Genomic DNA, 12,455 nt, shown 5'->3' with positions numbered 1-12,455 from the left:
CAACACTTCATTCCATCTGCTCAACAAGGTTTTATTTGCTGCAAGAACTCAATTTTTATGTAGTATGAACAAGCATCAACACAACAGGTTCTGATTTTGTGTGCACCAATACAAAACAGAAAATCGCATTCAGTACAAGAGTACATGCACATCTGTATAGAATGGACTTTGATAAATCCTGCACATCCTAAATTGCTCTGCAGGTGCATGGCGACACCCACTATAGAAATCACCATAAACAGTCAACAACCTTCTTTAAAAAAAGTAACTTTTTCGCCACATGTATGCAATCTATTTCCCCTATTTTATTAGGAAAGTCTGCAATTGTGTGAAATTCCCCCTGTGGTCTGTCTGTTGCCTTAGTTGGAAATGTAATTTATTGCAGAATGAGTAATATAACTCAATTAGCATTACTCAGTTCATAGTTGGGTGGGGAATGCCAGTCCTGATTCTAGTTCCTTGAATGAAATATGTCAATGCCTGAAACTATTTGCTATTACTGCATTTTATTGGCCTCTAAAAAAATATTTCACTGGACAAACAAATTTAAACAATGTGCCATTGATAAGCAAATATGTTTCCGTTTTTGTTGAAAACATGCTCCCAAATCTTTCAAGCAAGGCAAGATCGGCTCTTGCCTGCCGCATTGCTTAAATTGTTTGACTTTACATCTGCGTCACCTGTCTGCAGGCAGCTTTCTATGAGCACAGCAGACAGTAATTACTGTTAATTACGCTGACATGACTGACAGTAAGTGAGTTTATTTACAATTTAACTTTTCTACCATAAGGTTTAACGGCATGCTCATGAAAAGTTCTCAACATACACGTCCACAAGCGCAAGACACACCATGTACTGTATAGACACATGTAAGAATGTGTTTAGAAAGGTATGTACGCAGAACTTGTGTTTAAATCTATGCACACATATGGCCGATAAAGGAGAACTCTGGTGGAGTGAACTGTGAAATGGTGATATGGGAGGCACAATAAGTGAATCCATGTGCACCATGTGTGAAAGAGATATGCCCTCGTAAATGACACTGAATGTCAGGAATCTCCAAAAGCCAAAGATTTCACTACAAAGAAAGGCATTCTGTGGTGAGGATGAAAACATGATGACTTCAACATATAGAGTCAAGCACTTTTTAAATAAAGAAAATTAATAAATTAGGTAAAGACTGTATAAAGGATTCAGGTGAGTAAATTGTAGCAGATTCACTTTGTTATTTTTGACATTATTATTATTATTATTATTATTATTAGCTCTTAAGATTAAAACTAAAGTGATAACCCAAAATTTACAGATGGATTTACCAGATTATTTTTGGTCTTGGCTACGTTGGGGTCATCGGGCCCAAGCTTGGTCTGATAGATGTTAAGGGCTCTCTGGTAGTAGTATTCCACCTCCTCATACTTGCCCTGGTTTTGACATAGCAAAGCCAGGTTATTCAGCTGCTTTGCCACATCTGGGTGGTCCTTTCCTAGCACCTGTCAGATAAACACAAACACAACCAAAGGCATTCAGTTTTTTTTTTTTTTAAATGAGTTCAAACAACATGTGCATGAAGAGACACTGCAAAAACACAACTGCTAAGCAAAAACAAATCTGTTTTTACATGCTCACGGTACAAGGGAAAATAACGAAAGATCTCCAAGATAATTAAAGTATGCTTAAAGTAAATGTACTGTATTACATGTTCTTTTCCCAACAGTCACCCTTTATTGGTCAGACCCACCCATTATTGCACAGTGTAATAGCTTATACAGGTGAAATTTTGGCCCAGCCATCTTAAATCCCAAACAATTATAGAGCTAAACTAGGGATAACATGCATTAAAGATGTAGTTTGTTATTTGTCAGTTAGGCAGTCCATTTTGTACAATGTTATTGCTTCATTAAAACAGTGAATGAATAATGCCACAGAATTAACCAATCGGAACATTATGATTACAGCCCATTGCAAAAAATGCTTTATTAAAATTACAAATAAGTGTAAAAAACTTATGGGGCATGCTACAAGAAAACAACAGTGCTAGATACTATAACTTTTATACCAAGTCTATTTTATTATACAGGCACGAAGCTTATCGTTTTCAGAAACTGAACTTCTAATTATTTTTCTAATTCAACCTCTTAAATCATGAAATTATTCTGTTACTAGTGGTGCAATGCACTCAAGTTGATCCGTGATCCTTACAGATCTTTCATCACATGCGAAATGTGGATTAATTACAAAATGTTACCAAAGTGCTTAGATTTTATTTCACTGATTCTTTATTGTGTTACTGTATATTGGGCCCATTCCTAAACCTCATGGGAACAAATTATATTTTCAATTACTTAAACGCTCTTGCGTAGACACTAATGAATTATATTTTTGCTCACTCACACTGGTTCTTGAAACTTGCATTCTGCTTGCCATTTAAAAAAAAAAAAAAAAAAAAAAAAAACACATGCAATGATGGACATTCAGCCCTTTAACCAGCTTTTATATATGATTTTTTTTTTGAGTAAACCATTCTGTGTTGCACTTTTGTTTCTGTTTGGAAAGGACTGTGGAATTTTGTAAGGTGCATTGCCTTACAAAAAATGGGGAAAAAACATACACACAAGTATTCACAGCCTTTGCCATGACATTCAAAATTGAGCTCAGGTGCATCCTGTTTCCACTGATCATCCTAAAGATGTTTCTACAATTTAATTAAAATCCATCAGTGGTAAATTCATTTGATTGAACATGATTTGTAAAGGCACACACACATGTATATTTATAGGGTCCCACAGTTAACAGTGCATGTCAGAGCACAAACCAAGCAAGTCCAAAAAATTTTCTGTAGACCTCAAGACAGGATTGTATCAAAATACAGGTCTGGGAAAAAGTGAAGCACTGTAAATACTTTCCGGATGTACTGTACGGAGAAAAAAAGAGAAATCTCTCTCTAATTTATAGAGATTAAACATGGGCCAATAATAAAGCTCAACACAATTGAAAGATCTACATGGATTGCCAGAAAACTCATCCATACATAATCCATATCTCATTTTGGGATTGATAAAAATTTGATTCCTACAACACTCAACAACCAATCATGTTTCTTTTAAAAGTAAACAAATTAAGCCTCACACAATGAATAGATATCAACATCAGACAAAAACATTTCTACTTCAAATACCCTCCTGCCCAAGTATCATGGATAAATAATTTATAAGTTAGTGTTTCTACAATAATTGTACCAGTGAGAAAAAGCCTTAATTATTTTAAGTACTTTTCTTTACAGTTTTTCGAAGACATTTTCTAAACAACCCATACCATAATTTCACAATGTAGACCATACTATGGAGTAACAAAAACTGGAAAACAGGCAACTGGGTTGAATGAAATTTCCAAACACTGAAAGAAATCACTCTTGCTCACCTTTTCTCTGATCTCCAGTGCCCTTTTGCATAGTGGTTCTGCCTCTTTGTATTTCCCGCGCTTACCATAAAGGACAGCCAAATTATTCAGTGTAGCAGCCACCTAGGACAAAATCAAACACACACACTGTAAGTTAAAACTAATAACTCTTAAAAAGATAGAATCCACAGTACCAACTGTTTTGATTTAGGCCAAACACTTGTAGTCAGGACAGGGCGTAAGCCAGGTCTGACCCCAAAATCACTCAAATCAGTTTGCCCCAGGCGATCAAATCTACACGCATTAACACCTCACAGTGCCCTGACACTTGTCCTCTGATTGAGAAATGCTCCTGAGCCCCATGCATGTGTGGGACAATGAAAGAAATAAGAGTGAATGAAAGAGAAAGTCACAAATGATTCTCTAACCTTTTTTATACACAGTGAGAATGCAGGTTCTGGTAAAGAGCCACAAAAAACGGTAAGCACTACCAGCTTGAACATAGACACAAACAAATTCTGCTGCCAAGTAACTCATTCTCTTTAACTCACTCCTTACTTTGCCTATGGTTTTCCCTGGGTGAGGGGATAATTTACTTTCGAACACTGTAAGTGAGTCAAAAAAATTTTGTATAAAGTAAGAGGTGTAACCCCCACCCACACATACCGCAGGATGGTCTTTGCCCAGTGTTCTCTCTCTGATATCGAGTGCGTCGTTAAGAAGGTTTGCAGCCTCTTTGTACTTATTCTGGTCCCTGAGAAGAGGGGAAAAAGGAGAGATCAATGCAAAGGCAGTGTGACAACATGCTGCTAAAATCAATGTTATGACCCATTTACGAGAACATTCCTATTATAAAAACACTGATGTGTATACAGTTGATTACTTTATGGTTTGAATGACAGACTGACGGGTATAAGGAGTCAAATTTTTAAAGTTATTGAAAATACAACAATCAAATATCAGAAGACTATTACATTTAATTTACAAAAGACAGAGTTTTTAACTTACATGCTTCCTAATTGCATCTTTCTATTTTATTTGACCAATTCTGTACCATTTTAAATGTCCCCTTTCAATTTATCCAAACAAATGTCTGCCTATCTTTATCCTTACAATATGTACATTTTGATCAGCTCAGTTTTACCAAAGCCAATCAATAGGTATTATTCTCAACAGGAGCCGGCAAAAGTCTCAAAACCATATGACTTTATCCAGGAGGTCAGACCTGTAGACGAGGGCAAGAATGTTAAGCATTGTAGCGACATCGGGGTGGTTGTGGCCAGAGGTCTTCTCCAAGTCCTCCAGCGCCTGTTTACACAGCGGCACCGCCACCTCGTATCGGCCCTGAGAAGCATACTGAATCACCAGGTTGTGCAGGGTTCGGAGCCGAGCTGGAATCTCATAGCCTCCCTGCTGAGCGGCTGCTACAGCACTGCTGTGTGGGGGTTGGACTACAGAGAGAAAGATGGACAGAGACAGATTGTACAAATCCTTTCTAAATCGAAACAGGGTGTATGTTTTACATTGGAAAGTGAATACTGTATACCGTACACACAATATTCAGTAAGGGTTACTCTAATATCATATCATATTACCGGAGATGCAAAGTATTTTGTAAGGAAACTGCGCAATTTGACATTGGGACATAAAGGTATAATTTTTAAAAACAACAAAAAGACAATGTATCGCCAATGTATCGGCAACTGAAATTAGACGAGGTATGTTTTCATATTAGTTAAATAGATTGATTAGAGACCCTACTAAAATAGTTTAGAGAAAAATGACACTTAAGTTTTTCAAAGACGAAAAAAGTTAACCTAAAAAGAATTATCATGTGTCAGATCTAAAACTTGGCAAATGGTTATGGTAAATATAAAATTACCAAATACATTGTTCAGCTCTTTTGAACAACAGCAGTTTTTGGTAAGCACACCATAAAAAATTGGGTTATTATACAAAAAGTAAAACACCTGAGACCCACTGTAAAACATGGAGGTTCCGGAGAACATGAATTCTGCCGAGTACCAGAATATTTCAGTTTCAAACACTTATTGCTTCTGCCAAGAAATTAAAGCTTTACAGTAGATCTTTAAACAGATTATCTATCCAAAACATACACCATAATCAGATACATACAGTACATACTATACACAGATGTATATCAGCTAGAAAATTATTTTGAAATTTCTATAGCAATATCGTGAATTGTATCTTATGGTGTAAATGGTGTATCTTTTGGTGTAAACTAATGTAAAGTCCAAAAAAATATATAGAATTGATTTAAAAATCCCTTAGGAAAAGGCTCAGCGCTGTAATTATTTCAGAGAAGGCTAAATAAAATATTAACTGCAAGGGTATCAATCCCTTTGAAACCAATACCTTGCAGTCCAAATGCACTTGAAATGTAATGTCGTATGCTTAAGCTTAAATCAATTCCTCATTTTCATGTGAGGTGCCACTAACTATGTCCTTGACTATACTGTATTAATACTTTCACCAATGCAGAATATTTGTCATGTTGCAAGAGGGAATTTATGCAAGTGTGCTCAGGCTGCATCTGATAAATCCTAATGTCCACCTGAATAAAGGACTATCTCCATGGCACGGTCCACACAGCTCTTTTATCTGTACTCCACGGTGAGAAGCGATTAATCAATCAGTAAACAAAAGGAAAAACACAAAACCAGGGACAGACGAAGACGCTCCAGTTGTATTAAAATAAAAAAAGAAAAAAAGGCCAATGTGAAGCTTCTAGTCTTTCTGTCTTGTAGTTGACAAATTTACATTTCTTTCATCCCTGTGCTTACTAATATAGCATCCATTTACATTAGCAATTATTTAAAATAAATGACTTTGAGATAAATAAAATACTTTTTTAATCTTGTTTTGAAGAGCGCAAGGTTTCGGCTATGTTTACATTACCTGCCTGGAGTGACTTTTTCCCCTTATAAGTCACTTTCATGAGGTGTCTAGGTGATTAGATAAATATACATGGCCATGCAATTTGAAGGAGAACTAGAATTCATGAAACCGTTTTGCCTCTGGCAAGGCATAGAGCCCTCAAGCATATTTTTGCTAAAATTGCAATTCACTGTTCAAAATGAATAAGTGGTTGAGCAGCATTCATTCTTGCTAAACTGTGAATCACGATTCTTCTCCATGGGACAGTGTGTGTGCGTGTGTGTGTGTGTGTGTGTGTGTGTGTGTGTGCGTGTGCGTGTATATATATATATATACACACACACACACACACACACACACACACACACACACACACACACACACACAAGAGATTGTTATTTATATATACTAGAAAATAGCACCTGTGCTTATTGGACACTCAGTCAGCTATAGCTCTTCAGTAAAAAATTTATTATTGTCAAAGGTTTTATTTCTCTTTATCTTAACATACTTCTTGTACAATTCTATGTAGGTTTTGATCTATTCTCTGTGTACTAGATAGAATCAATGAATCATTGTCAGTGTATGCAATGATAAAGTGCTTGTGGCTAAACAGAAAAACAGAAGAAGGTGTAATAGTTTGACACATGCACCAGATTGTTCCCTCTCTAGCCTCTGATTGGCTGAAATTAAGTAAGCAAGCGTTGTGATATGGACCACACACAGGAGAGAGAGCGAGACAGAAAGTGGAAATACAATTTGAGTGGACGCGAGTGACAGTTGGCGTGAGAAAGAATGAAACCTGGACGCACAACACAGTTTTATGCTCAAGTTTTTGGCACGAGAATAATGGCATACTACTCTAACTCCACCAAGCAAACCGACTAGTCTGTTTAGTTCTGCCTCCGTGTTACAGGTCGCATTAGTGTCAGCGGAATGTCGTAAATGAGGAAGAGAGATGAGAGAAGTGACTGCATTCTTTAATCTTTGGTCTGATTGGTGAATTAAGTGATCAGAATCAAAATAATGATTTTTTTTTTTTCGATTAATTCTGCAGTGGCCATACAATTACCACATATTTTAACACAGATGGACGGAGCACAGACATATCAATGCATGCATAATTGCTGTTTCAGAGGACAGATGCATTCACATAAAAGTCAAATAAAAGTCCCTTTTAAATATGAATATGAACTGTCATGACATACAAACCTTATCTGACCAATATCAGAACCAACAATGTGGTTTGTAATGTTAACGTGGTCAGAGTGGTGAGAAGAACTGGATAAGAGGACACGGATACTTACTGCCAGAGGCTGCATCATCCTGATCATCAGGGAAAAGATCATCCAGAGTCTCCCTGCTCGAGTCAGAGTCTTTGTCATCCTGAAACAGAAAGCAGGAAACCGATTAAGACAGAAACTATGATGGGGATAAACAAACAGGGAAAGTGGGATTCTTACTGTTGGGCTGAGGTCCTGGTCATATTTTTTGAGCTGATTCATAAACTCCAGGTGCTTCTTTTCCTCCTCCAGCTGGGCCACACTCTGCTCACTTTTCTGCAGCCGCTGCTGCGTGCCTGCCAGCTCATCACGAAGCCACTGATTCTCCTGGCACAGCCGCCGGACCTGAAACACACAGACACTGTTACACAGCCGGAGACAGGAGAGAAATGCTGTGTGTGCGTGCATCTTTATGGACTAGATACCAAGAAAGCATGGCTAAGAAGGAGCTCAAGGAGACATTGAGCCCGTGTGTGTGCATCTGGTTTTACCTGAGCCCGAAGCTTCTGTTTCTCTGCCTCTACTGCACTCAGATGCCCTGAAAGAGCCATCATAACCTGTGGAGTTGAGACATAGAATTGTAGTCATCCTTAAACCCTCCTTTTACTAATAATAGGATAGAAGACCTAATCTAATTTAAGAGCCAATCAGAGAGGGCTGATTTTCAATCAACAGTCATAAATTCTAACCTGTGCTTCACTAAGGCCGAGCTCTATCATTTCCAGCGAGCGCTGAATCATGACGGACTTCTCCTCGACAGCGCGGCCTTCCTGGCTTTGTTTGAGGCAACGCAGCGTTCCCATCAAACCCTCCAGGATGGCTTGGTGTTCGGCACGGAGAGCCTCCAGCCCCTGCATGACCTCCCGTGTCCGACACAGCAGCTCATCTTGGGACAGCTTCTCCGCAGGGTCCCCCGGCCCCTCCACCTCCTTCATACACACCACACTCGACATTTCCTCACGCATCCTACACACACAATGAAATATTTACCAAGCCATGTACATACGTTACAGACTCGATACGCATTTACAATTAATTTATAAGAACGCATTATTTATAAGAACAAGTGTTCCTCGGCTTGGTTAACTAGGCTCTCCTTTCGGGCTTAAAATGAGGAAAAACTCAATAGTGAGATCGCTCAGACTTTGTTTGCAGCTTCTATACCGGTTGTACAGGTTTAAATAAAGAAATGAAGGGAGAAAATGCATTTACAAAAACATTCCTCCCCACCAGCCAGCAATTACACATCAGCAATTTCCATCAAACACCATAAAAACCATCCTGAAAAAAGACAACAATGCAGAGATTTCTATTGGGGGTACAAGGTAAATGAGAGGGGGTTACTAGGAGCGCAACCTACAGTAATGCCATTTTTGTTGACTGAGGTTCTTTGGAACACAAAAACAAGTTGCCCTTACAGTTGCCAAGGTGTATTGGCAAGACTGCTGAAGCGCAGAAAGAAGCAAGTGACTTAGAAAATATAGCAAAATGCTAAAATAGAAAACAAATAATAATTTATGGACATTAAACCACCACGTACAAATCTAAACTAAATCTCATTTTATTTAAGTGTCACTGTTTCTTATACATTTAAAAAAAATCTTAGCTGCCTAGTTGCTGTTGAAGTAGTAAGGCAAGGAGCCACGATTGCTCCAACATCTGCAGAAGTGGAGGCTAGCAATTGACTCTGAATTTCATGTGACCCAGAAAAAAGCTGGTAGCCCGACATGTGACAAGCACCAGGAAGGAAGCACCGGAGCATGCTGGGAGACAGCACACTAATGAAATCTCTTGTGCTTCACTTTCTCTTGCATACATCCTCTGGGAATGATGCAACTATGAGACACAAACAAAAACAACCTCTCAGAGCATTCAACGAAATTACGGGATAGACAGTGATACATTTATTTGTGGTAATAAAACCTTAGGTTATTAATTCAAATTGAGACACTGGCTAGAGCAATAACTAAATTACTTAATGATAGAGCTAAGAAAAACACCAAAACCCAATTTTTAATCAGAAGAGAAAATATACTAAAGGGAGACATAAAGACGAAAGCTACGCACAGCCGTTTCATTAAAATAATAAAAAATTAAGATTTTCTCAGGAGAATCTTCTCTTGGCTTTAGAGCTTAAATATAGCACTACATTAAAAACACACACACAATGTGTTCATAAAAAGCTGGCCAAATCCCTTCATCCAAATACAAGGAACAATTAGAAAAAATATCTAGCCAACATTTGCTTTTAGTAATGACAAACTTTTTGTTTTTAGTTTGGTGTGCTCAGGTTCTTTCACATTTGCATGTGAAAAATAGATTAAGAAAAGAAAAAAAGAAAAAAAAACTACTGTTCTGATGAAAGTTAGAAAATACTAAAGATTACTACTTGGCACCAGAGTTCATTTGTGCATCCTAATAACAGATCTAAATCGGTCCCGTCTTACAGACATAGCATATTGCCAGAGAGAAGGAGTGAGATCTGACAATCTGCAGCACAGATATTCACTGCACAATGCCTTCACTCCAGGCCTTTGACGTGATCAATCATTTCCTGTATGCCCTAACTCAGATTTCTGTACCCATAGAGACCTTTTCCTTACCGATTCCCTATCTGTAAGATTTTTTCCTATCAAGAGCTATAAACAGTATGACTAGAATAAAACTACAATTACTAGGATTATTATAACACGAGAGAGAAAGAGGTGGAGAGTAAGAGAAAGCAGAAAGGAAATAGGAATGACGCTTGTACAGGGCTGGTTAGTCAGAGCTGATGTGTTGATCAGATCGAGCTGCAGTATGACTCACTATTCTGTTCACCAGGAAACTTATGAACTCAACTGCAGGAGGGTATGACCTACTAATGCGAACAGTGACAATACCACAGCGCAAAATTTGTCTGCTGAGGGTAGAGTGAAGTCAGCGACATCACATCAGAACAAAAAGGAAGACTATGTGCCAGCTCACGTGGTGGCAATAGCAGAGGCACACTGATGACAGAGGACACACATTTCACTCATTACTGATAAAAAAGCTATCAGACATCTTTGTTTATATGTTCTCAGTATCCAATATCTCGAAATAAATCTTTTTCACACTTACTTCCTCAGCATTTGCTGCTGTCTATTTGGCTTTCTATTTAGAGTACTGCACTTGTTCTGTAGACCACCTAGTTCAGTCTTGGCTACGTCCGCAATGAGAAGCTATTCTGACTCAAACCCTGGTGCATTTTTCACGTCAGGGTGGTTTATTTGGGGAGGTGTGAACACAGCAATCACATTCCAGTATGGACTAAAACTCCCGGTCCTACACTATCTAAGGGAAGTGGTTTCAGTCAGATTTCATATGTCAGGAAGTGGCCCAGATGCCTTGCATTTAGATGTGAGTTAACCAAGGCACAAAGTGCAAATGGACAGACCTAAAGTGCTGTTTTGGATTATTACAAAAAAACAAAAACAAAAACAACACATTATGGGTGGATGCAAACACACAATGCTTTAATCTAGATATTTATAATTATCTAGCCAGTTATTGTGCACCATCTCATTATTCTTCACACTCTGATGATTTCTTTATTTATGTATATTTCTGAACTAAAGAGTTTTCTGCCCTATATACTCTTCATTGTTTAGAATTTTATCAGCTTATATATGCAATAATGTGCAATAAGGAATAAAAGCAAACCAAACAGCAAACGAAAAAACGCAAACCCACCCAAAGAATAAATTTAACCTTGACTGTTAATCAGACGGAATCAGTTTAAAGAGGAATAAAACATCTTTCTTATTACCATTATAAGTACCCATTAAGCTATACTACAGTGGTGATGAAAAAAAGGACTAAGGGAGCATATGCCATGTATTATAATTCTACAGTTGATCAAACAGGTGTCACTTGTGCCAATTACAATCAGCTGCAATCATAAATGGAAGGAACAAATATCTGGCAGGAATTTTACTTTCTGGACAAAAACGCCTAAAACTCTGGAATTGTCAATTGAACCGTGAACGTCTTTGACAAATTTCTGTACATGATCTTCAGAAAGCAATCAAGTAGGCACATCAGCAAGTGACATCAGAATACTGCAGATGTTATTTTGACTCTCCAGCCAGATCCAGCAGGTTTTAAAGACTAAACTACTTTTTTTTTTTTTTACTAAATATTGATTGTTGTATAACAAGTCCATTGCATAAAACAACAGATTATTCTTATAATCTCACTTGACATTATTTAAAAACAAAACATAACTGAGAATGTCTTAAAATGTTGAATTTCACTTCCGGCTCAATACTTTTGGCCACTAATTCAGGTAGAAAAGCAGAAGCAGTTATAAAGGGCAGATTTCTTCTTACTCTGGTTGAAAAAAGAAAAAGAAGAATCGAAACAACTACAGCCTGCAAGCAGAAGCAAAAATCTCATTTGAAATGGCTTCCTTTAAATCTGTAACATAAATAAATCCTGCACCATTTTAACACAATGTAATGTGTACCTCACGCAATAAAACCTACTGTGGCATTAAAAATAAAACACACAGAGCAAGCTCATATCTCTGGAAACTGCTTGTCTAGGTTTAAAGTCCACTGCTGTAAAGTCTGATGTGAGACACTGGGCTACATCTTCCCAACCAAAACACACAAAACATGCTTTCAGGGAAGACAGACGAGCCTGGCCATGTCACACGACTAAAGCCACTGCTTGAATACTAATGCAAAACTAACAAGGCTTAGCAATGTCAGTGACAGATGACGCATCTCTTAGCAAATAAATCTAAAACAAAAACTCTAACATGACTAAACATATGGGCCTTTAAATGAACTCAAGAGAACTGACTTACAACAGAATAGTGTAGTGACACTTTACTAGCAAACCTAAAAG

At 37.7% G+C, this 12,455-nt stretch overlaps 1 protein-coding gene across 10 annotated transcripts in view; it reads right to left on the bottom strand.

Annotated features, from left to right (window-relative positions):
- Positions 1-12,455, bottom strand: part of klc1a (kinesin light chain 1a) — a 29,416-nt gene that overhangs the window by 16,103 nt on the left and 858 nt on the right. For all 10 annotated transcript variants that reach the window (XM_053501340.1, XM_053501341.1, XM_053501343.1 and 7 more), the window contains exons 2-9: positions 8,270-8,546; positions 8,072-8,137; positions 7,761-7,925; positions 7,605-7,683; positions 4,622-4,847; positions 4,063-4,150; positions 3,418-3,519; positions 1,317-1,490 (exon numbers count right to left, since the gene is read on the bottom strand). In XM_053501340.1, the coding sequence (XP_053357315.1) occupies positions 1,317-1,490; positions 3,418-3,519; positions 4,063-4,150; positions 4,622-4,847; positions 7,605-7,683; positions 7,761-7,925; positions 8,072-8,137; positions 8,270-8,545 (1,176 nt within the window). In that variant the 5' untranslated portion in view covers position 8,546. The remainder of the gene's footprint in view (positions 1-1,316; positions 1,491-3,417; positions 3,520-4,062; positions 4,151-4,621; positions 4,848-7,604; positions 7,684-7,760; positions 7,926-8,071; positions 8,138-8,269; positions 8,547-12,455) is intronic.

The sequence above is a fragment of the Clarias gariepinus genome, chromosome 8 (genome assembly GCF_024256425.1).
Source record: "Clarias gariepinus isolate MV-2021 ecotype Netherlands chromosome 8, CGAR_prim_01v2, whole genome shotgun sequence".
Lineage (NCBI taxonomy): Eukaryota > Metazoa > Chordata > Actinopteri > Siluriformes > Clariidae > Clarias > Clarias gariepinus.
Note: the sequence above shows the minus strand (reverse complement) of the source record. Positions and strands in the feature narration are given on the sequence as shown.